Source organism: Cnephaeus nilssonii (assembly GCF_951640355.1).
Source record: "Cnephaeus nilssonii genome assembly, chromosome: 16".
Taxonomy (NCBI): Eukaryota; Metazoa; Chordata; class Mammalia; order Chiroptera; family Vespertilionidae; genus Cnephaeus; species Cnephaeus nilssonii.
In genome coordinates this window covers 2,175,897-2,200,663 of record NC_137087.1, presented here as the reverse complement: position 1 = coordinate 2,200,663, position 24,767 = coordinate 2,175,897, and the positions used below count along the sequence as shown (strand labels likewise).

Below are 24,767 nucleotides of genomic sequence, written 5' to 3'. Positions count from 1 at the left end.
TCCAGTATAGTCCCAGGGAGAACTTAAAACCCTTTCAATGTTAAACTGCTCCACCTTAAAGTTAGTCCCATCATGCCTGCGGGAAGGGGACCATACACTCCCCTGGCAATGGCCTGAGGCCCTATCTTTGGGGTTAATGATAAGGCCCCTACTGTGTGGTGGGGCCAGGGCTGGTCCTGCCTGAAGTTTCCCTGCCTAGGGGTCATTGGATTATCATCAACACCAGTCTTGGAGCAGCATTCATTTACCCAGTGCTTTCCGCTCCTGCATCTTGGACCATTCCCTGAAAGTAGGCTGGTCCAATATCAGCACAAACCCGGACAAAATGCATCTACAATAAGTGATCTCCAGGTGAGAGAGAAGCCTCTGCCACAATATTAAACCTCTGGTAACCTTCTACTATCTGTCTATTCCCCTGCCACATACACTTATCTCAATTTGCTAATTTAAATCAGTCTGAAATAAGGTTTATTTTCTTCTTTTTTTCTTTTTTTAAAAAATATATTTTATTGATTTTTTACAGAGAGGAAGAGAGAGGGATAGAGAGTTAGAAACATCGATGAGAGAGAAACATCGATCAGCTGCCTCCTGCACACCCCCCACTGGGGATGTGCCCGCAACCAAGGTACATGCCCTTGACCGGAATCGAACCTGGGACCCTTGAGTCCGCAGGCCGATGCTCTATCCACTGAGCCAAACCGGTTTCGGCAAGGTTTATTTTCTAACTTTATTTGTCCTAGGGTGTGGACAGTAAATTACACTAATTGGATTTCTGCTATCAGTCTTTTTGAGTATAACGACATAAACTTTGGTGGGGAGGCAAAATGCAAATTATTTACCTTTAAGTGTCCTTCTTTTAGGGAAGATAGGACTTACTAGATGGCCCCAAACTGCTTGGCGCATATATATATATATGATGGTTGCAAACTGTTGTTACATGCAAGTCATGAAATTAGAAAATTGACTCTGTAGATCTTTGCATACACTTAATAAAAACTTTCTTAGGATTCCTAAGTATATTGGATAAATTTTTCATTTCTCTCATAGAGATTTTTAGATAAGGTCTTAACTCATTAATGTCCTCTACCAACCTTTAAAAGTCATTGAAGGTCCTGAGGCAATCCTTTCGAATTTCTGCCTTCTGAGGCCTAATACACTGATTTTTAAGTACAGTTTCTAGGTATTTGAAGGGCATTTCCCACTGTATTTTTTCCCAGAGCAATCTCTAAGCCACATTTAGGGAGTTCCTTTTAAAAACTTTCCTTTTAAACAGAACAATCAACTTGGTTGCTTTTCAGAAAACTAGTAGGAGAGAAACATGCTGGCTAATACTGCAATGCATACATCTCAAGTAAAAGTAACTTTCTTTTTCTTTATGGTGTCTCATTAATAGTGAGATTTAATGCCTGAATAATAAGTGTTAGTTTACTTTGCAAATAGTAGTGAAAGAGATTTAAAAATTTCTCCTTTTAAAATTTAATTTCAAACAGTATTCTTTTTGAAATTTTTACTGTGGACTTTGTTAGAACCAATTGCTTATATGTATTTAAACAGAACACAGTTACTAATTTTTATTTGATAAAGCTTCCCACATGATTTTGAGTATATTAGATTGGCCTAATTTAGTTTAAAAATATTTCTTTTAAGAGGAGAGAATAAATCCTTGAATCATTCCAGGGCCCTTGAAATGTCCCAAAGCTATCTCTCAGTTAGAAGTCTTGAAATTTAACTTGGAAAGACTATCAAATATACATACCCCAAAGGTTATATTATACACTTTTTGTAATTACTTTTAAAAGATATCAATTAAATTTAAACTGGTTTTAATATTAAAAATTTGGTTCAGACCATAGAATTAATCCTTATCCTCTAATTAGGCCAACAAAATACTATTTCCTAGGTTGAAATTCCACCACACGCACTACACATAAGGACCACAATACACTCCGAACCACCAATCTCTCCAGAGAAAACACAAGAACCATTCCCCTCAAAGATGAACCTCCACACTCCATGCACTGTGCCATCACAACCATACAATTCCTCCCAACCTAACCTGAACTCCAAACTCCCAGAAGCCTCAAACGCTAGCTGGCAAGCCAAACACCTAGCATTTCTCAGACTAGCAACATATCCACATCTCTAGGATATATTTCAAACAAAACACAAGGCATGTTCAATTAATAGATTCAATTCTATCCTCTAGATTTTTCATATGAGGCGAACTCAGATTGATATTTCAGTACCTTGTCATTTTAAAATACCTAGCTTAATAATTTCTATTATTTAATTTAGCAACGTTCCAAAGTCTTTAAGTTACCAAGGATTTTGGAATACTATGTTTACTCATATATAATTACCATGGAAAAAGATTTACTATATACCTTTCATTTTAGTTATGTATATTTTGCCTTAACAACTTTGATTTTAAAGTCAATCATTATTACCGAAGGCATTTTTTTTTTTTTTTTTTTGGCAAATTCTGTAACAGAGATAACTTACTGACTTTTGGTGGCTTTATTATTTTATTTTATTTTCCTTTTTAAAAACAGGAGTGCCTGGGGACCTGTGAGGCAACCTTAGAATGTGGTCCATTATTATCATTATTATTCAAGAACTACCCTTTTTATGGAAACACTAATCATGTTGCCCAAATAGAGCCTTGTGTCATTTTTGCCATCTTTTAAAGAAAAACAGTCTTGGGGTTTATTCTGTAGCATCTGTGAAGAGATATGGGGCTCAGCTCAAGAGCCACCCAAAATTGGGTGTGGCACACCATTTCTATTAATCTAGCCTTTATTCCTTCATGAGTACCGGAGTCCTAGACTATCCCCAAATTGTGAGAAATGTCTCACATATCCAAATTTCAAATGACGGACTGGGAAATAAAAACATGGCAAAAATGAGACTTTTAATAGCACTCCTGGGAGTGGGCATCTATTTTACAGGATCACCAGAAGAATAATCAATGGGCTGGGGCCTTTTTTAGTTACTTCCTTCTGTCTAGGGCAGTGGTCGGCAAACTCATTAGTCAACAGAGCCCAATATCAACAGTACAACGATTGAAATTTCTTTGGAGAGCCAAATTTTTTAAACTTAAACTTCTTCTAATGCCACTTCTTCAAAATAGACTCGCCCAGGCCGTGATATTTTGTGGAAGAGCCACACTCAAGGGGCCAAAGAGCCACATGTGGCTCACAAGCTGCAGTTTGCCGACCACGGGTCTAGGGAATTTTCTTAGAACCTGTGTTATTGGCCACATGTACCACTCATATTCTTTCTCTCCCCATTCCCACATTCTGTTTGCTCTGGGGAAATTTACCGTAGTAATGGTCTGGCCTTTGTTTAAACTTCCCTGGGTTGCAACTTTTACAGATTTTACACTTTTCAAATTAATCTTAGAATCTTAAAATTTTAACACAGCACAATAAAATCATAAATCAGAGAAAAGCAAATTAAAGTTACAATACGGACACATAGAAAGAAATTTAACTAGCTAAGAGTTTCTGGTGGCCTGGGAGGGAGAGAAAAAGATTTTTTAAGATAAAGAATTATTGGCAGTTGCTGAGCAATTCCTTTAATCCTTTCTACTTGGTTCAGCCCAGTACAAGTAGTTAGAGCCTCCAGCAAAATGAAATATGAAGTCGCTTTCACTTTCAGCCGAGCGCCTGCATCCAGCCGTAAAGGCTGGGCAGCTGCGAGCAAAACCTTTCTTATCATCGGAGTCATCCTGCTCACAGTGATGCTTGTCCCACTCTGCCTCAAACTCTAGCTCCCGCTCATATTTAGGAGGTAAGTCTTTCTTTGGTGGGCTTTTGACTGCAGTCACAGGAACAGCAGGTGGCGACGGAGGAAGTGCAGAGGGGGGAGGTGGTATTTTTAGAGATTCGTACCCCTCCACTGTAGACTGTAAAGCCATGGTCACACCCTGCTTAGACATTCTTAAACTCTCCTGCACTGGATCAAGGCAATCAGGAATTAAAGACCATAGTGTGAATGTGGGAATAGGAATCTTCTCTGGACCTTCTGCTGTGTATTGGTCACGCAACTGCTTTCTAACCTTTTCCCACGTTTGAAAGTTAACGGTTCCCTCTTCAGGAAACCACGGGCAAGTTTCATGAACAAAACTTAAGAAATCAAGAATCTGACTATGCTTAACAGAGCATCCTCGAGCTTTGAACATAGTTTTAAACATTTGAGGGTAGAGACCTCTTTCCGGAGACCCTGAATTACCCATGTTTTACACCCAGCTAATACAACAATCCACTCCTTACCTTACTTTTTTGATTTGTTGCGTGGTGCACTTCTCGGAGCGACCCCCTTGCCTGACTTTTGAGAGTTCCCCTGTACTCAGGTCCCTGTTTGAGTGCCATATATAAGTATTTCTCTCTTTTCTGCATCCAGCGTGACTAGAGAGCGGTCTGGTTCCTGAGTAGGGGTGGCTGGGGGTTGAGAAAATGAAAGAAAGAGACAGACACAGAGATAGAAGAAAAAAGCTGGGGCCAGGTGGGACAGCTGTCCTCTGATGGAGAGACAGAGACCCAGAGCTGATACATCACATTTATTTTGTATAGTCTGTTTAAAACAAGGGTGGATACAAAGGTTCTTGTTTGGCAACACTTGCTGCACCTCCCACAGCCCATTAGCTACTTAGGAAGGAATTAGGGAGGGCTACAAGGTCAGGCTTAATTATGCTAGGAGAGCTCTGACCTCCAGGCTGGGACTTGTTTGCCACAGGTCAGCCTGAGGCTTAATTCTATAGCCACTCCCTACACAGGGGTAACTCAGTGTGAAAGTACCATTTTATTTTAATTATGTTGTTAACTATGATTGCCTCTTCTGTTCAAAGAAAGGACATGCTAATCTGGATCCTATGCCCCTGAGCAAGAACCACCCATTATCATGGAAGCATTAATCTTGTTACCCAGCCCAGCCTGCATAGCTTATAGTACTTTCTTATGTAATTTCAAGTATATTGTATTGGTCTAATTTAGTTCAAAAATACTTCTTTTTAGGGAGAGAGTAGATCTTTGTGTCGCCTCAGGGCCCTTGAGATGTTATAAAGCTGTCTCTCGGTTATATCTTGAAATATTACATTCGGAAAAGCTGTCAAATATACTCAATTTAAATATTATTAAAACTTAAACCAGTTGTAACATTAAAGATTTAGTCTTGACCACAGAATTAATCCTTTTTAATCTGGCTGGACAATGAGACTTTCTCTATATATATTGAAAGGGTTAAAGAGAATAAAATGGGGCAGAGAAAGACTTACTGTGCTGAGCAGAGATCTTGCAGAAAGCCTGCAGCCTTGAGCGCAGCACAGCTCAGATAACCAGAAGACCCCTGGCATGGGAGGAACCAAGGACGGACCGGAGCGTCAGCAGAGCAGCTTGCAGCCAGCAAATATCAATAAAAACCTCTCTCTCCCTGCTAGTCTCAGCCCACCTGCACCCAGGCGGTCAGAATAAAATTTTAATGATTCCACAATATACTTTGAATTGTAGAGAGAACACTGGGAGGACACGCCTACTGCCGCCCATTCTGCCGCTTGGAAACCTCAGGATTCTTTTTTCTTCTTCTTCCTCCCGCTCTGCCCAGGTGGGGAAGATAATGGTTTGTTAGGCTTGGAATTAGATGGCCTTTGTTTTAACTTCCCTGGGTGGCAACCTTTACAAATTTTACACTTTTAAATTAATCTTAGAATCTTAACATTTTAACCCAGCACAGAAAATCATAAATCAGGGAAGAGCAAATTAAAGTCCCTACTTTACAGACATAAAAACAACTCTCACTAGCTAAGAGTATCTGGCAGACTAATACCCTTAAAGAAAGAGCAAGATGATCCCCAAGAATAAGGATTCTTGGCAGCTGCTGAGACCTACTGCAATCTCTGTCATGGTTTATCCTCACCACACACAACTAGGCTTCCCCTACAGTGGGGCTTGTTCCATCTTTGAACAAATTAAATAACAAAGACATAAAACCTCCACAAACTACTCTCATGTTTCCCATCCTTGGCCATAAGCTGGGGGCCCTTGATTTTGCAGAGAGACATCTGCATTGCAGGCAGTAGTCTGGGCCCTTCTGAAAATTCCCCAGCATACACTCTGAGGCAGCAGGTTTAGAGGAACTACTTTCCATGTTTGCAGCCAGACTGTGCAATCCGCCCCCCCAGTTAACAGAGACTTAGGATAACACGAGGCAGCTTTTGCTTCACGCAGGCACTCACACTCACATTCACTTATCAGGCAGTCCGAGTTTTGACTCCCACCCATAGAAAGTCCCTGAATTGAGGCAAATCATTTGCCTAAGTCTTGATCGGCTCCTTCTTCTGCCCTAAAGGCAGGTCTGAACTCGGACTGGTCCCTAGAGGGGAAACTCCCCGGTCAGACGCTGGTCCCAGAAAGGGCGTTCCTGTCCTCCTGGAGTCCAATGGAGCGCTAGCGGGGCCATGGTCGCCGGGTCTGATGACTCGAACCCAGGAAACCACTGGGGCGCGTTTTCCCGTCATCGTGGGCTCGGTAGGGTGGGCCCACACACCTGCTCTTGGGCAGCAGTGCCTCAAGGGGGCAAGTTCTCGGTCAGGGAACCATATTTATGTTACAGAATTTACCAAGAGACCCGGAAAACACGCAGGAGTGTTTCTGGAGGCACAGGAAAAACCCACTGTTCTCAGGTGTTTCTCGTGGGCCAGTACAGGACTCAGGGAGGCTGTTTCTCTCCAAATCCTGAGCCCCCCAATATGGAGGAAGCTTTCCCTTTATACCCTTTGGTTTCTTTGTCCCCAAAATATGGGATGGGACTTCAGACCTTTCGCAGGCTGCCTGTCTGGGGGTTGTGTATTGTTCATGGTTTATGGCCTCTCTAAAATGGGAGTAGTACTTAGGTAAACTGGTCTTGCAGGACCAGATAATTAAAGAAGGGACAGTGACTAGACTGTAGGCTGACAAGAATGTGCATTAGGCTACATTCAGATTGCTAAACCCCCCACCCCCCAAGAAAAATGTCTCATTTTCCCCATCACTCCCAGCACACAGGAACCCCCTCCCAGCACACAGGAACCCCCTCCCAGCACACAGGAACCCCCTCCCAGCACACAGGAACCCCTCCCAGCACACAGGAACCCCTCCCAGCACACAGGAACCCCCTCCCAGCACACAGGAACCCACTCCCAGCACACAGGAACCCCCGCCCAGCACACAGGAACCCCTCCCAGCACACAGGAACCCCCGCCCAGCACACAGGAATCTCTCCCAGCACACAGGAACCCCCGCCCAGCACACAGGAACCCCCGCCCAGCACACAGGAACCCCCTCCCAGCACACAGGAACCCCCGCCCAGCACACAGGAACCCCCACCCAGCACACAGGAACCCCCTCCCAGCACACAGGAACCCCCTCCCAGCACACAGGAACCCCCTCCCAGCACACAGGAACCCCTCCCAGCACACAGGAACCCCCTCCCAGCACACAGGAACCCCCTCCCAGCACACAGGAACCCCCGCCCAGCACACAGGAACCCCCGCCCAGCACACAGGAACCCCTCCCAGCACACAGGAACCCCCTCCCAGCACACAGGAACCCCGCCCAGCACACAGGACTCTGAAGGGCAGGAAGCGGTGCTCAGCCCCTCTCCACCCCACTCTGCTCTCACAGTCCTGTCAGCCAGAGCCAGGCGGGGGCACCAGGCCTGTGGCCCAGAAGGCAGGCCCTGGGAGCTGCCCGGGATGCCCTAGGCACGCGGCCTCCTACTGACCCGCCCATCACTGCTGGGCCCGAGGCCTCCCGGGGCCAGGGCTGGGAGCGCCTGGGCTGGGAGCTGGTGGGTTTGGGTCTGGATGGCCTGTGCTCAGCAAGTGACAGCGGCGGCTCAGCGCCTGCTTCCCGGTGCGCAGCCTGAGGGGCTGCACTGTGCAGGGTGCCCAGCCGCTAACCTCAGGCCTGGGCACCGCAGGCCGGGCTTGTTCCGGGAGAGGGCTCCTGGCGGTGTGTGTTCTTACATCCAACAGCGAAGAGGCCTCCTCCCTAGGCCCGCGGAGCGCCCTCGGGTGACCCTGCCCAGGCACTGGGAGCAGGAGAGGGAGTGGGAGAGGAAAAGCAGAGAGGACGTGGGGACAGGGGGAGCTGGGGCACAGGCTTCCTGATCCTGGATCCTGGCTGGGCCAGTGACCCCTCAGATGAGGCTGGGGTGGGGTGGGGCGGGGAGACAGGAGGTGCCTGGAGACTGATGCCACCCATCCCAGCCCCCCCCCCCCCCCCACTAAGGTCACCCCCATCCGAAGACAAAGGAAGGGAAAGAGCGTCCCCAGCCAAGCAGCAGAGGCACCCCAAAGTGACTGCATCTAAATGCCGTCAGCAGCTCCCCGGGGCTGTCGAATGTGCCCTGGGCAGACAGGGGGCTGTGAGCCAAGGAGAACTGGGTTGTAAAGAGTAACTTGACTTTCCAGCCCGGGGCTCCGTGGCCTGGCTGATCCCTGACCAGGTCAGTTCCATCCGGTCAGGGCACATGGCCAGGCTGTGGGCTCTGAGGTGCAGGAGGCGGCTGATCAAAGACGCTTCTCACTCTCTGTCTCCTCTCTCTCTAAAAATCAATGAAAAAATACTTTAAAAAGAGAAATGACTCCTGCGCGCCCGCACCCCCAGGGGAAAAGGCAGACGCTGGCTTTGGGGAAACGCGGAGGGGAGCGGGGCGCCCCCAGAGGAGCGGCCGCTGCAGGGCGAGGGCGGAGGGCCGGAGCCGGGCCTCCCAGGGCGGAGCCGCAGAGCCAGCAGGAGGGGCGGGAGAGGGAGGGAAGATGGAGCCGAGGAAACAGCCCGGACAGCGGAGCTGCCCCGTCAGGGCCTCCCGGCCGGCGGGGGGAGAGGCCCGGCACCGCGGCTCTGCCCACCTGCTCCCCGCGGTCCGCCTCCCCGGGGTGCTGGGGCTTGGGGAGGGGGCCCCCCATCAGAGCAGCAGCTCAGGGGCTGACAGCGAAGCCAGCCCGGCCTGGCCTCCGCGACACAGACCAGAGGCCTGGGCGCGGGCGGAGCGGGCGGAGCGGGGCGCAGACGCAGAGGGCCAGCCGCTGCCCTGGGTCCCGGACCTACGGCAAAGCCCGAGGCAGGTTAGTGCCCCTCGTCCTCCCCGGACAGCGCTGGGGCCCCGCAGCTCCGCAGCCCCCACGGCCCCGCAGCCCCCACGGCCCCCCACAGCCCCCAGGGCCCCGCAGCCCCCACGGCCCCCCACAGCCCCCACAGCCCCCCGCAGCCCCCACAGCCCCCCGCAGCCCCACAGCCCCCCGCAGCCCCCACGGCCCCGCAGCCCCCACGGCCCCGCAGCCCCCACAGCCCCCGCAGCCCCCACGGCCCCACAGCCCCCACAGCCCCGCAGCCCCCACGGCCCCACAGCCCCCGCAGCCCCCACAGCCCCCACAGCCTCCTGCAGCCCCACAGCCCCCGCAGCCCCCGCAGCCCCCGCAGCCCCCGCAGCCCCGCAGGCCCCCGCAGGCCCCCGCAGCCCCGCAGCCCCGCAGCCCCGCAGCCCCCGCAGCCCCGCAGCCCCCCGCAGCCCCCCACAGCCCCCGCAGCCCCCGCAGCCCCGCAGCCCCCACAGCCCCCGCAGCCCCCGCAGCCCCGCAGCCCCGCAGCCCCCACAGCCCCCGCAGCCCCCGCAGCCCCGCAGCCCCCGCAGCCCCCGCAGCCCCCCAGCCCCGCAGCCCCCGCAGCCCCGCAGCCCCCACAGCCTCCTGCAGCCCCGCAGCCCCCCGCAGCCCCGCAGCCCCCACAGCCCCCGCAGCCCCCGCAGCCCCGCAGCCCCCGCAGCCCCCCAGCCCCGCAGCCCCCGCAGCCCCGCAGCCCCCACAGCCCCCGCAGCCCCCGCAGCCCCGCAGCCCCGCAGCCCCCACAGCCCCCGCAGCCCCCGCAGCCCCACAGCCCCCCGCAGCCCCACAGCCTCCTGCAGCCCCACAGCCCCACAGCCCCCCGCAGCCCCACAGCCCCCGCAGCCCCCGCAGCCCCGCAGCCCCGCAGCCCCCCGCAGCCCCACAGCCCCCACAGCCCCCGCAGCCCCCGCAGCCCCCACAGCCCCCCGCAGCCCCCGCAGCCCCGCAGCCCCGCAGCCCCCACAGCCCCCGCAGCCCCGCAGCCCCGCAGCCCCCCGCAGCCCCACAGCCCCCACAGCCCCCGCAGCCCCCGCAGCCCCGCAGCCCCCCGCAGCCCCCGCAGCCCCCCAGCCCCGCAGCCCCGCAGCCCCCCGCAGCCCCCGCAGCCCCCCAGCCCCGCAGCCCCCGCAGCCCCGCAGCCCCCACAGCCCCCGCAGCCCCCGCAGCCCCGCAGCCCCGCAGCCCCCACAGCCCCCGCAGCCCCCGCAGCCCCACAGCCCCCCGCAGCCCCACAGCCTCCTGCAGCCCCACAGCCCCACAGCCCCCGCAGCCCCACAGCCCCCGCAGCCCCCGCAGCCCCGCAGCCCCGCAGCCCCCCCCAGCCCCGCAGCCCCCACAGCCCCCACAGCCCCCGCAGCCCCCGCAGCCCCCCAGCCCCGCAGCCCCCCGCAGCTCCCGCAGCCCCGCAGCCCCCGCAGCCCCGCAGCCCCGCAGCCCCCGCAGCCCCGCAGCCCCGCAGCCCCCTCGGAGCCGGGAACAAGCCGGCACCGGCCCGCCCCCCGCCCCCGCCCCTGTGAGGGTCCCCGCGGGAGTTGAGGCCCGAGTGGGAGGCACGTGCGGGGGGTTAGGGCGGCGCCGGGCGGGCACCGAGATGCCCGGAGGAGCTGGGCTCAGCCTGGGGCAGGAGGAGCCGCCGTCTCTGCCCTCGGTGTGGCCGCCACGGCTGTGACCGAGCTCCTGGTCCGGTCCTGGTGCAGGAGGACCCGGGGACTGACCTCACGCTCTCCCTCCTGACTCCGGGAAGCGGAATGGCAGCGATGATGCGCTCACCGGAGTGGCTGGGACTTGTGGTTCCTTCATAGTGAAAATGACTGCACTGTGTGTGCTGGGAATTTCAATTTACAAAAACCTTATGCTCTAAGTTCCCCGCCTCCAGCCTTTTCAAAATCCAGAGGAAATTTGATGAGACGGCCTCTGAAAGCTAGAACTTTGCAACAGCAAATGGGAGCCTGGTGCCCAGACCGGCCCCACGGAGGGCTGAGCGCCCGCCCAGGGATGGGCCTGCACAGAGACCCCGGGGATGGGCCTGCACAGAGACCCCCGGGGATGGGCCTGCACAGAGACCCCGGGGATGGGCCTGCACAGAGACCCCCGGGGATGGGCCTGCACAGAGACCCCCGGGGATGGGCCTGCACAGAGACCCCCGGGGATGGGCCTGCACAGAGACCCCCGGGGATGGGCCTGCACAGAGACCCCGGGGATGGGCCTGCACAGAGACCCCCGGGGATGGGCCTGCACAGAGACCCCCGGGGCGGGCCCAGAGAAGCCAGCCTGCGTCCTCCCCTCTCCTCCCCGGCACACCACAGGGGACCAATTCGGAACCACTGACCAGTTTAGCCAAAGCGCCAACCCTAAGTCCACTGACGTGTGGTTCCCATCGGGGTGAAAGTCCCCGTGCAGCCACGTGTTGGGGGACAAGGAGGCACAGGTTCCCAGGGGCCCTGGGGGAGCCGGGAGGAGGGTGACTGTCTGGGCCGGAGCTCACAGGAGCAGAGGGCCAGGCACAAGGGGCCTTGGGTTTAGAAGACACACTTAAACATTCCAAAAGAAGTAAGTGAAATTAACTTTAAGATTTGTTTCATGCAATATGAAATAATTTATTTCAGATGTAATGTGTATAGAATTAAGTAACAAGAGACTTTGCCTTTGGGGAGGATGTTGCACGCACAGGACATCTCAGTACTGGTCACACTTCAGGTGCTCGGCCCCTGCGGGTCTGGAGTGACTCCTGGGAGCCCACAGCACAGCTGAGCGCCATCGCTGCCACTCCCAAAGCCCAAAGCAGGGGTCGGGTCCTCAGTGATGCTTCTGAGACATAACTGAGCCCAAAGCCCTGGGCCCCAGGGAGCCCCGGCCTGAGAGAGACAGGCCTTGCTGAGGCCTGGCTAGGCCTCCCTCTCCCGCAGGGAGCGCCGAGGCCAGGAGGCGTGTTCACACGCAGGCACCCTGCGCCCTGGGCCTCAGGCTCCTTCCCAATGTCCCCGGGAGGCACCTCAGCGTTCCCGCTGCCGCTGCCGATCACGGAGACGCCCACGACCAGGAGGACTGCTGTGAGGAGCTGGTCCGTTCCCCTCTGCTGGCTGCCGGCACCCGAGTCGAGTCTGCTCTCAGTTAAAAGGCTTCACCTCACTTCTACCTCCACCGTCACCGAGGTGTTTCCTTCATTCTTATTTTAATACTTTGGGGATTTTGTGGGGTTTCTGTCTCCTGAAATTTTAAGAAACTGAAGTCTTTTAGAAATGGGCAGGGTATGCATGTGTAAGTTTAGGCCACTGTCTGGGGCCCAGGCAGCAGGCGCACTGTGATTGTTTGGGAGAATGAGACGGGAGTAAGGATGTACCGTCTTCAGCAGGTTGTCAGAACCAGGGCGTCAGCAGGCCCTGTGCCTCTTTGTGCTTCCTGGTTACCTGGCCTGTGTGACAGCTCTGACAAAGTGAGCCTGGCGTGGCCTCCCTGCCCCGGCGGTGGCTGTGAGGACTCCCTGCTGCTGTCCTGGGCCACTGAGGCCACAGCAGGCGTCTGCGGCCATAAGGAGTCTCTCAAGTGTGTCCCAGCATTAGCAACATCAGCCTCAACAGGGTTGTGCAACCAGACAAGGAAAAGGAAAAAAACAAAACACATCCACATTGGAAAGGAAAAGTAAACTTGTCCTTGCAGTCAAACCTCAGTTCTCAAATTTATCCCATCTTGAACCATTTGGTTCTCTAGTTGTTCATGGAAAAGTGTCTTAATTGTCAAACAAAAGTTCGGTTTTTGACCCGATAACCCTTCATGCTGATCCCTGTATGATCAGTCCCACGTCTCTCAGGTGACAAAGAAGAGAATGTGCGAGTGTTAGTTAGTTCACATGGTTAACATCTCAGGAAATTGTGCTGTGAATATTTTTGTGGGTTTTATTTTTGCTGCTTATTATTATTAAACACATACAGGAAGTCACCATGGGTCCTAAGAAAGTTAGTGATAACAGCAAAGTAAAAAGGAAAGGTGTGAGAACAATGATAGTGCTTTAAAAAGAAATAAATGCAAAATATGATAGAAGTGTTTGCATGTCTGATCTGACTAGGGAGTATGGATGGTGAAATCGGGGATTAGCACAACTTTACAACATAAAGAGGCCGGCAAGGCTGCCGACGTCGGTAAGGGTGTGAAAGTGCTCATGAAACAATGACCACAGGCAACTGAAGAGACAGAAAACCTGTACATTTGGGTAAATTGTTGATCTGGAAAAGCAGTTGGCAGGCGTTAGCATTTTGGAGGCCATGACAAGTGAAAAAGCAAAGATGCTCACACTGACCTCCTGAAGACACCCGGAACCAGTGCTGGACGTGACCCCTAAGGCTGTGGGTGGGGAGACTTCGGAGACGTGGTACTCACGGAGCAGTGAGCCATGGGGAGCCTGCCAGCTCTCACCCAGTAGCTGCTGATGGTTTTGTGACAGAAGGTCAATACGTGGAGGCCCAAGGATTTGTTCCCAACAGTGTTCAGTTGTGATGAGACAGGAATAAGGATGTAACATCTCCACCCTTCCATCCTCCTCCTTTCCATCCCTCCTCTCCTTCCCTCCATCCCTTCACCACTCCATCCCTCCGCTCCCCCTTTTCTCCTTCCCTTCATTCCTTTACCCCTCCAGCCTTCCATCCATTTTCCCCTCCATCCCTCCATCCCTATTCTCCTCCAATCTCTCCACCCCTCCATCTCTTCATCCCTCCATCCACCAATAGAATCAACAATGCAATAGATGAAGCAGAGGATCAAATCAGAGATTTGGAAGATATTGAAAGAGAAAACACCCAATCTGAATAGAAAAAAAAAAGTCCAAAATAATGAGTGTAAGGAGCCTCTGGGACAACTTCAAGTGCATCACGGGGTGCCAAGGGGAGAAGAGAGCTAGATATTGAAACCCTATTGGAAAAAATGACAGGACAGTTCCCTAACCTGGCAAAAGAAATAGACATACAAATCCAGGAAGCACAGAGACCCAAACAAGGTGAAGACAAAGAGGCTCACACCAAGACACATCATCATTAAAATGACAGAAGTTAAAAAGCAAAGTAAGTATCTTAGAAGCAATTAGTTACCTACAAGGGAGTGTCCATAAGACTATCAGCTGATTTCTCAACAGAAACTCTTCAGGCCAGAAGGGTTTGGCAAGAAATATTCAAAGTGATGAAAAGCCAGGAAGGACCTACAACCAAAATTACTCTGCCCAGCAAAACTATCATTTAGAATTGAAGGTCAGATAAAGAGCTTCACAGACAAGAAAAAGCTAAAGGAGTTCATCACCGCCAAACTAGCATTGTATGAAATGCTAAAGGGTCTTCTTTAAAGAGACAAAAAGATAAAAAAATATGAACAATAAAATGGCAATAAATACATATCTATCAACAATTGAATCTAAAATAAAAATAAACAAGCAAGCAGAATAGAAACAGACTCATAGACAGAGGATGTGTTCATGGTTGCCAGAGGGGTGGGCAGTGGGCGGGGTGGGTGAAAAAGGTGAAGGGATTAAGAAGTACAAATTGGTAGTTACAAAACAGCTTAGGAAATATAGTCAATAACATTCTAATAACTATGTATGGTGCCAGATGGGTGCGAGATGCATCGGGATGATCACTTAGTAAGTTATGTAATGTCTGATCACTGGGTGTACACATGAGACTAATATAATAAGGTATGTCACCTGTAATTGAAAATAAAAAATGAGCCTTGCTGGTGTGGCTCAGTGGTTGAGCATCGACCTATGAACCAGGAGACCACAGTGTGAATCCCAGTCAGAGCACAGCCCAGGTTGTGGCTGGATTCTCATCATTGATGTCTCTATTTCTCTCCCTTCCTCCCTGAAATCAATAAAAAAGATAAAAGATTACATGATCACGACCCTTTTTTATCTGGCTGTATTATTTTACTCTAACACAGATGCATATTTACCAAGAATGGTTTGGGAGGCACCTGTGATCACAGACATCTCTTGCTGTGTGCTGCATCCTCACAGGTCCTGTCTGGGAACGTCTGTCCTGCTGGGAGCCCGAGGCTCCTGTGGCAGCAGCTCTGGCTCATTCACTCCTGTGGGATCAAACCTGGGGCTGGGCACACATTCCAACAATGTGCCCTGCCAGGAGCAATGGGAAGGCAGTTACTGGTCACTCTATCAGGTTAACAGTTGAGCTGTACTTCACAGAAAACTTAATCACCTGCAGTAGAACCAAAGATGCATTATTCATACTCAGACGGGTGTGTGAACACATTAAACGTGGATTAAGTAACAGGTCCCTTAGGAATCTGGAGAATGGCAATACCACTTCTATGGCTGAAAATTAGAGAAATGCCTGTGGGGAGCTGTCTCTGGCTTCTCGGGGATGGATGTGCTTTGGGAGTTGTCTGGGGAAAATTCATGAATGAGTCTGAGGCTCTTCTAGATGACTTACATTTCTCCCCAGAGACCACATCACAAAAAAATGGCAGGGAATCAGATATGAACTGGGCCACGTTATCTTTTATACGAGAATGGAATGGAGGGAAAGAAAGATGACACAAACTGGATGTTAAAGGTGGACTCAGAAAGTGAGACCTTACGTGAGGCTTACCTGGGAGGTAGCTTAAGATAGTTGAGAAACCTCAAAAATTAAATCCCGACTAATCACCTAAGGAAGAAGAGGCAAAGGAAGAATCTCCAGTAAGGAGTTCTTGAATAGATCAGATTGTAATAAAAGGCCAGGTTTCCAAAGGAAAATGAAGGTATGTGAACAAGAATTAACATAACACAGAAGCAAAGATGTGAACAATGCAGGGAAGTAAAGTCCGGAATGAAATAAGGTGCAAGTGTTATGTTCACACCAGGCGATGAAGGGGAACGCGAGGACATCCCCGAACTGGACGGCAGGGAGCTGAACACCGCCCGGGCTCCGGCCCTTGGGCTCCCGGAGGCAGGGACATGTGCTCCTCACTGCCCTCCCAGCAGCCGGCGCAGGGACTGGCTACACAGACATCCCATAAAGTTACTTAAGCCCAATGACTAGAGAAAGTCAGAATTCACTCCTGCTTTCTTTCTGGTGGGGAAAGTTTTTTTCAGAATGGAAAATGTGGAATGAACAACAATGAGAAATGACTGAACTTGTTGACAGACTAAAAAATAATAATTTTGAGTTAGTCTAAGAAAATACTTCCTAATGACTCAGAGGGCCTTAAAATTGATACAGTTTTAAGTTTATTTGGCCCATGTTAGCCTTTGTCTTGAGAGGGCCAGTATAAAATTAATTACTAATGAAATTTCTTTATTTTTCCAGCATTTACGTAACCATTTTGGATTAATAACATGATATATCAGTGCATCAACTTACATCCCAATGTATCAGGATTATCACATATAGTTAAATTGGAAAATAAAATTATAAATTGCCTATTCCTTTTGTTCCTAAACACTATGCAAAATTCCACTAAGCACTCTGCTTGCCTCAAGCTATTTTATACACCAAGCATGTCAAACTCATGGCCCGTTGGTCGCAAGCGGCCCACAAAGAATATTTTTGCGGCCCAGCCAACATAACAGTATGTAAGAAACGTTTTAATAAAAATTTTGTAACTTATTTTTTTACAATATCCTGTTATACATAATTATTAATAACAAACTACAACATTCGCTAATGACTGATGACTATAATCGCGTTGCATTCATTTCCTTCACGCGCCTTACGTGCAGGCGCACCATTTCTTGCCACTAATACTAGCAGCGAATATTTCAGCAGCCGATGGCCACGTCATTAGTCTTGTACTGACTTGTTTGGTGTGCGCAACAGGAAATATTTTGCTTTCAGAGAACAAGAAAAGTAGGTTTATTTCAGTTACGTTTATTAATTTGTGCATTTATTCAGTGTCTGGTAAGTTAATGTTCAAGAAAAATATTAACTTTTATTAAAATATTCTATTATTTTATGTTAACGATTACTAATTTATTTCAGCCCTTTGTATCCAGCATGTCTCTATAAAAATAAACCTACGTTTCTATGAAAAGTGAAGCTTTTGTTTTTTGTGGCCACATAAACTTAAACCTTGTTTATTTGTCCCGTGTTAGCCTTTGAGTTTGACATGCTGGTTATACACAATCAAAACAATTCAAAATTTTTCCACTTTTATGCAGCATTCTAATTTACAGAACCTGTGAAAACACAACAAACTATTATTAAACTCCTACTCAATGAAGGCTGGCATATGGTGTGAGTGTAGAAGGAAGTGTGTTAAGTGACAGAGTTTGAAAACAAACAAACAAAATCAACCAAATGAACAGTATTTAATAAATCTGTGGGAAAACGATATCCAAGAAAAAGTAACACTATGAAAGTCAATGTTGAGAACGAGAAAAGTTTTATAATTATGCACTTTATTTTTATTTACTATACCAACATTTTCAGGAGACTTTACATTTAGTTTTATAATTCATTTTACAAGCAAATTCTAATATACAGTATTTACTTTGAACTGGTTTTTAAAAAAATCAATGGGGAAAACAATACTGCAGATATTAAAGACTGGTGTGTTTTTGTTTTTAGTTAGTAATGACTTAGAGACTTTAAATTCTTTAGGTCAGTGTTTTTGTTATGGCAATGCTTTACCAAGGAGAAAATGGATAGCTTTTTCTCAAAACATTTCATGTATCTTTAATTAATAGCATAGTTGTAGATTGTCACCCACCATCATAATCATTTATTCAAATGTATTCTTTGAAATTCCTGCAGCAAAAACACTGAAAGGAGATGTGGAAATAAATTAGATAATTTAATTCAAATACCAAAATTAAGAAAAATAGCAAGGCCATCATCCGCAAGGAAAACATCAGGTATTGTATTACAGCTTATAATTAATGAGTGCCTAGGCATGCAAACATTACCGCCCAACTAACCCGCAAACACGGAAACCACTGTGTGAGTCTGCGAGCAGAAAAGAGCTGCAGACTTGCCAATCTTCAGCGCAAGCCCATCCTCTGTGCCCCGGGACCGAAAGCCGCGGTGACAGCTGCTCCGACAGGAGGCGCTCCGTGTCTGACACCATCTGTGCCACGGGAAGACACAGTGACGCCGCAGGAGGTCATGTTCTCTTTGGCGCACTGAGTAACACACTGAAGGGGCCAATGAAACACTCAAAGAAGTTAGTGCTTTAGTGGGAAAAGTGGCACGTGGAGGGTGTAATTCTGTGAACTGAACTTCTAACAGCAACCATTAGAGATAAATTTATTTCAACAAAAAAGTCACACCCAATAGGAGGCATTTCGATATTTCAGGCACAGCTCCAAGCAGTTAAGCTCATTTAAAGTGCAAATCTGATATTTTCTTTCATATTCAGGTTTTTACTTGTTAAAATATCTAGTAGGTCCCCTAATATGTAATATCTATATAAATACAAAACAGTAGTCTATATGCCTGAAGATATTGCACAAATTAAATCAAGACTACGAGAGAAAAACGTTAAAGGGCCTGTCTTTAGAAACGCTCTAAAGGACTTTCACATCTCAATGATGTGGTCCTTTAATGCACCAACCCGCTGCACCTGGGCAGATAACTCCTCACGCCAGGCTTTCTCTAAACAATTGTATGTGCATCCCATTAGCAGCCCAATGTATGACCTTCCACGTACTCTAGTAACTTTTCTCTCTCACAGATGTGAGACTTAGCCAATCCCCAGAAACTTCTTCCTTAGGACTTGGAATTCATGCACTACAACCATCTTCATGAAATCACAGGGACTAAGATAAAAGTGACCTGATCTCCTACTCAATGAAGGCTGAGTACACTGTGTGTGTAGAAGGAAGTGCATTAAGTGACATACAGAGTTGATATACAGAAGCATGAAACAGAGATTAAGCCAAATCAGGCAAGCTATAGCCTCTCCTCATTTCCAACTTAGCATTTACTAAGGAGCAGCCTAACACAATATTCTTGCATTTTAAAGAAAACTGTGGGCAAATACTTTGTTGGTTTTGCGTAGCATCCTCAATGTTTTTTTCTTAAATGTACTATGCTTCCTAAGTATATTGATGAGCCTTCTGCCAAAATTAAGGCTCAACACAGGTACAGAGAGTTTGAAATGATGGATTTATTCATATTTCTGCATATTAATCAGGGAGAAAAAAGAGCAGGAAAATATCAGAATAAAAGAACTGCAGAAGTCAATATTTTTATGTAATAGACAAAGACATTTCCCTCAGACTAGAGGGTTAAAAATAATATAAAAAATTAAAACTTTTCCCTTAAAGATAAAGGCCTACTAATGACTGTTACACAAGAATCTGTTTATGCTCCATGCTGCAGGTCGGCTCAGCGCCCGGGGCCGATGCCTGAGTGAGGAGCACCCTGCCCATCCTCAGCACCTGCTCAGCTCTGCAGACTCAGGCCCACGACCTGTGGCACGGAGCGCTCACCTCTGCATGGTCTCCTCTTCTCCTGCTGCCTTCCAGTGTCCCGGCATCATTGTCCTCTCCAAAGAACCCGCCCTCTCATATGTCTATCAACTCCTAAATCAGCCAAAAGCCTACTGACTCATCAGGATGTTTTATGTAGGGAACACAGCGTGTCCCCCAAAGTGTACATACACTTTGAATTATTATAAAGAAAGTGTTTATTTAACATACAGTTCACTTTCAAAATTTAAAAGGATCTACAGGAATGAGTATTTTTTTTGTCAATGCCTATTTTCAAACTGATGACTGGCTTGGTCCAGGCACTGCTGACAACGGGAAGCAACCATCAAGAATAATTTTGTTTGATGTTGGTGTGCCCTCAATTTGTCGACTGCTAACTTTATCTTTTATAAATCCTCATTAAAAAAAGTCTAGTGGCATTTTAGGATAAACTTGATTTGTTTAAAGCTTAATCTGGCTTCACTCAGCACTATATTTCAATCAGTTAAAACTGAAAGGAGTGAAAACGCCATGAGACCCCAGCTGTTAAAGGGTGTATACATTGTTGGGGACCCCTCTATAGTGTAATAACACCCCCTTTATAATACATGAGGTCCGTTCTCTCTCCTTCCAAACGAAGGAGCACGTGTGCCCACTCACAGCTGCAGCCATCACTGCTCGTCTCTACGAACATGAAGAGCTTGGCTGCGGTGTCTACATACCAACGCCTTCCGGACAGTGTGGAAAGTTTCTGAACTTGGTGTTTCTCCTACAGAAGTGCTGCCGAATGACAGTATGGCGTCGCCTGCTACCAAATCCAAGAATGGTTTGTCCCCAGCGAAGGGCAGATTCACTGGAACTGTACGAGAAGACTACCTCAAAATGATAATCAACGTTTCTGAAATTTACACTAAAGTACCTGCTGTTATTTCTCTAAAAAGGGGCAGACATTTCACCCGTGTACATTTTAAAAAAGAATCTCTAGAAATTTGAGTGGCTAATTTTTTGGCCAGAACCCCTTTTGATTCATTTTTGGTCAGCTGATCACAACAAAAATCTACGTTGTGAAAGCCCATCTCTCTGAAAGACAGTAACTCTAACCAAAGCCACCGCAGGAGGACCACCTACGGACGCCATGACCTGGGAGAGCAGGACACCCCGACGGAGCTTCTGAAGTGTCCACAGCTTGATGAGTTAGCACTCCGGACCCCTGGCGTCCCCAGCTATCTTCCTGGGACATCAGGTAAGCGTATTGCCACTGAAATACCCTTTAATACCTTTAACAAGACACAATTTCCACTCTCTAATCCTATTTCTCTCCCCAAACCTACTTTTTAAGAAACTGACATTCAAATACACACCAACATAAAGGGGACCTGACAACTCAGCAGAAGCGCTGTGACTCCAGCTTTCTCAAGATGGTCTACTTCCATTTATCATTACTGCCAACAGAGTTGAGCTTTCTTTGCTACAGAAAATAGTCTGAATCCCTATGCATGGGTATTTATATCCCATCCAAATTTTGTGCAAACATTTCAAGTCCATTATTCCGGTCTTCAAATATTAGCAGAAAGTCAATAAATATACATACATATTACAATAAAGACTTAATTTAAAATATATGCTGTGGGATTTTAAAACAGCTACCATGAATCCATAAGCCTCTAGAGTCCAAAACTGAATTACCAGCAAAACTCTAGCACCAACACATTACAAATGAATACACCTTTAGGGTATAGGTTTCAAGGTGTCTTAAGCTTTCCAGAATTTATCCAGTACCAAAAGCAAACACGATGGTGTGCATGTATGAACAAAATGTTAAAGTGATATGTAATTGGTTTATACATCCTATGAAACATTTTAGCCTGGGTACTTGGTAAGTTAATATTGAGAGCAGCTTGCTGATCCGAGCAAGGAAAGATAGAACTCACAGCTCTCACTGCAGGCCAGGCCTCCTTTGTCCATCATAGAGCTTTCTCACAGACCTTTCCAATATACGAACCACTGGCCAGAACCCTGCGTACAGACTATCTACCGCCTCCCACTACCACCAGATCTTTACTTAAAAACAACCATGTTCACAAGAGGGCTAGTGAAAGAGAGGGAGGCTCTGACCACCATCAGCACAGACCGTAAGAGGACGAGGGCGCCACGTGCGTGTCTCGCCAGCTCCGGGAAGGGCTGTGCCTTTCCTGGCGGCCAGCAGTGGTCGTGGGTGAGAGCCGCTGTGGGCCTCTGATGGGAAAGCAAACGCTCACGTTCACCTAAGACAATTACACTTCACTGCCGTGTGCTTCGACCAGGACATACAATGGAAGAGCCCAAACGAGTAGAAGCTTCCACATTTTAATGTTTTAAGATTCGCAAGCTTTTAATGGAACCTCCACCATGGCAGCAAACTGCATTATTACAGAACAGGTTTTTTTTAAAAGATATATTGGCAGGTGATGGCTATGTACTTAGTGTATCTTTGGTTTGGGAAGACGAGAATATCGATTAGGCGATAAACAATCCCCAGAATTCAAATTGCCATTCGGATTCTGCATGATTTCTTTCCTTCTTGCCAATGGCCTTGGGATGCTTGTCTTGGCCTGGAAGTTTTGAGGCTCTGGTCGGGGGTTGCTTATTTGTTTTTGTTTGAAAGAGCAAGAAGGAGGGCGGAGCTTAGATGCTCGTGGATTTAGATTATTTGCAAGATTTGTTTGACTAGATGTTAGCTGAATTTTTGCTGAATTACATGGTGCCATTACTGGTGAGTTCTTACAGGTGGGAGTCCTACTTGGCGATGATTCAGAAACTGAAGGAGGCACCAAAGAATTCAAGGTGGATGGCTTCAGAAGCTGCAAGGATCTGGGCTGAGATGTGTAGTCCTCCGGTAAAGACTGGTTTCTTCCCACTCTCTTGGCCTGGTCTCCTGCACTCGATTGGGTGAGTGAGTGAGAAGAAGTGGGTACCACCTGCACGTCTTTAATGGGATTATTTGCCAAATGATAAGGCTCTGGAGCATCCATGGTCATGTCCCAGCCTGCCTCCGAAGGCGCACTCTCAGCCCCCTCCTCAGTGAGCTGCGGGCTTGAGGAGAAAGGTCGGCCTTCCAGGCCACTGCTGCGTTCTCGCTGTGAGTCCTGTGCAAAGCTGTCATCCCGGCGTGCGGCCCCAGGACGCGCGCCCGGGACCGCGTGCTCACTGTGGCCGTCGCTATGCTGCCATTTTGCTAGTTTTCCCTGGGCGTGGTCTGTGGGTCTGGGAAGGCTGCTGGAAGGCTGTAGTACTTGAGGCTATTAAAATTAAAAACAACATTAGCAACAACTCATTTTAGAAATGCCTCCCAGAATTAATATAAGTTCCAATTCAACTGTGTTGGTACTTACTACGTTTTAATATAAGAAGTACGTGAGATTCTTTTAAATTAAAAAATAAATTACAACATTCAACTAAATTCATGAGACACACTACAAGAATGATAATGCAAACAAAAATGATACAGGCAGTAAACACTAAACAAGATTCAAAATTAAACAGGAGGAATGAAAAATATTAAAAGTACTGATTTATTGTTGAAAAAAGATTCCTGCCTCAATTGATTCATTACATATTTAAAACTTTATATATAAGAGCTTGACAGAAGGACTTCCATAGCACTTTAGTTTAATCTCCATAAAGCATCTAGATAGTAACTGTGATCTTCAGAATATTACCAACTTTTAAGATTTTTTTGAAAAGGAAAGCTGTACACCACTTTATCACACTTGACGAGTGGAAGAATTCCTTTAAAAGTGTCAAGGTGCAGTCCTTATGGAGAATTAAAATGACCAGCAAATAAGGTTTAGAATTAAGCTTATATTTTCAGTAGACATGAAATTGTATTTAAACAAAAAAAATAGGTCAATGCACTTAGCTAATGCTAACCCACCTTTAATGTTCTTGCTGAGAAGTTTCCGAATAAAATATGTTCACCCCTTATCTGTCTGTCTCGCTGCCATTTGAGGGATCAGCTGAGGTTCTGCTATGGCCGGCACGCAGAAAGCAAATTTGCCTTCCCCAAGAGTGAACACCCACTCAACAAAATTAAAAATGATCAGCCTTTGGAATGATGGCTGAGATTAAACAAATTTGAAATTGCCTGAACTGGAACTAAAACTCCGAAGCCTACAATAGCTAAGTTCTCAAGAGGCCCAGGTTCCTTGCACACACTTTCCTGGCGCTCACTGTGTGGTTAGAGTCTATACAATCAGAGGAAATGTGCTACTTCCGTTACTTTTGTGCATTCACAAAGAAATATGAATCTTAAAGTTTTCTTTCAGTGGCCCAGATAGTTTACGTGGGGCAGAGCCTATTGGTCCTGTCCTGATACGGGGGGGGGGGGGGGGGGGGGGGGGAGGGGGGGTGCTAGAAATGTATAAACACACATACAACCTCTTTCTATTACATAATGTGGGCTCAAAGTATCAAAAAGTCTGGCATGGTGCTTTGAAACATGAAATTAAAGGACCATTTTTTTTTTACTAACAAAATAACTTTTTAAAACTAAACAAACCTACACAGCATTTCTAACTTCTGTTCATGGCATGCTGTACCCCCTGTTCTGCCACCTTCCCGACCTCCAGGACCAGCACTGGGTGAAGGCTGGGTCAGCACCCAGGGATTAGGTGATGGCAGGTTACCAGGGGCTGGGACTAGCTCACCGACTCATGGAGGTTAGAGGCCATGATGGCAAAGGGCTGACTTGCTATTTAAAAAATAATAAAATCAAGACAATGACTATTCAAAATTAATCCATACTGAATATGTTATATTAAACTCTTATTTGAGAATGTTTAAAATAAATAAGCTATCTCCGTTTTTACTTCAAGTGAAATATCCTGGACTTTAAAGTCAGTGGGCATTTTCACAATAAATCACCACAGAGATGAATAAACTGCCCTTCAAGAATGAAGGTTCTAAGAAAAAGAAGAAGAGTGAAGGTACTAAAATCACTATGTAATTAATTCAAAATACTCTCCTTGGGGTTTCCTTGGAAAAACAACCATGGCGATGTGATCATACACTCTAGAAAAATTAGTAAAAATATAGCGCAGGACCATGTTAAGCAAACTGAAATCTCCAAAGAGAGAAAAAAAGCAATTGAATGACTATTTGTCTTCCCCTTTCACCCTCAAAAACTAGTTTCAAGTTAAACATCTTAAAGCAACTAAGACTTTTGAAAATATCAGTAACAATTTAAAAAATGATGAC

The 24,767-nt window shown here is 47.8% G+C and overlaps 1 protein-coding gene across 6 annotated transcripts in view; it reads right to left on the bottom strand.

Moving 5' to 3' along the window:
• Window positions 1-17,349: 17,349 nt before the first annotated feature.
• Window positions 17,350-24,767, bottom strand: part of CCSER2 (coiled-coil serine rich protein 2) — a 243,540-nt gene continuing 236,122 nt past the window's right edge. For 2 of the 6 annotated variants that reach the window (XM_079793280.1, XM_079793282.1), the window contains exon 10: window positions 17,356-22,810. In XM_079793280.1, coding sequence (XP_079649406.1) covers window positions 21,992-22,810 — 819 coding nt within the window. In that variant the 3' untranslated portion in view covers window positions 17,356-21,991. Of the gene's footprint in view, window positions 22,811-24,767 lie in introns of all 6 variants that reach the window. The other 4 variants (XM_079793283.1, XM_079793284.1, XM_079793285.1 and 1 more) reach the window with 3 other exon arrangements.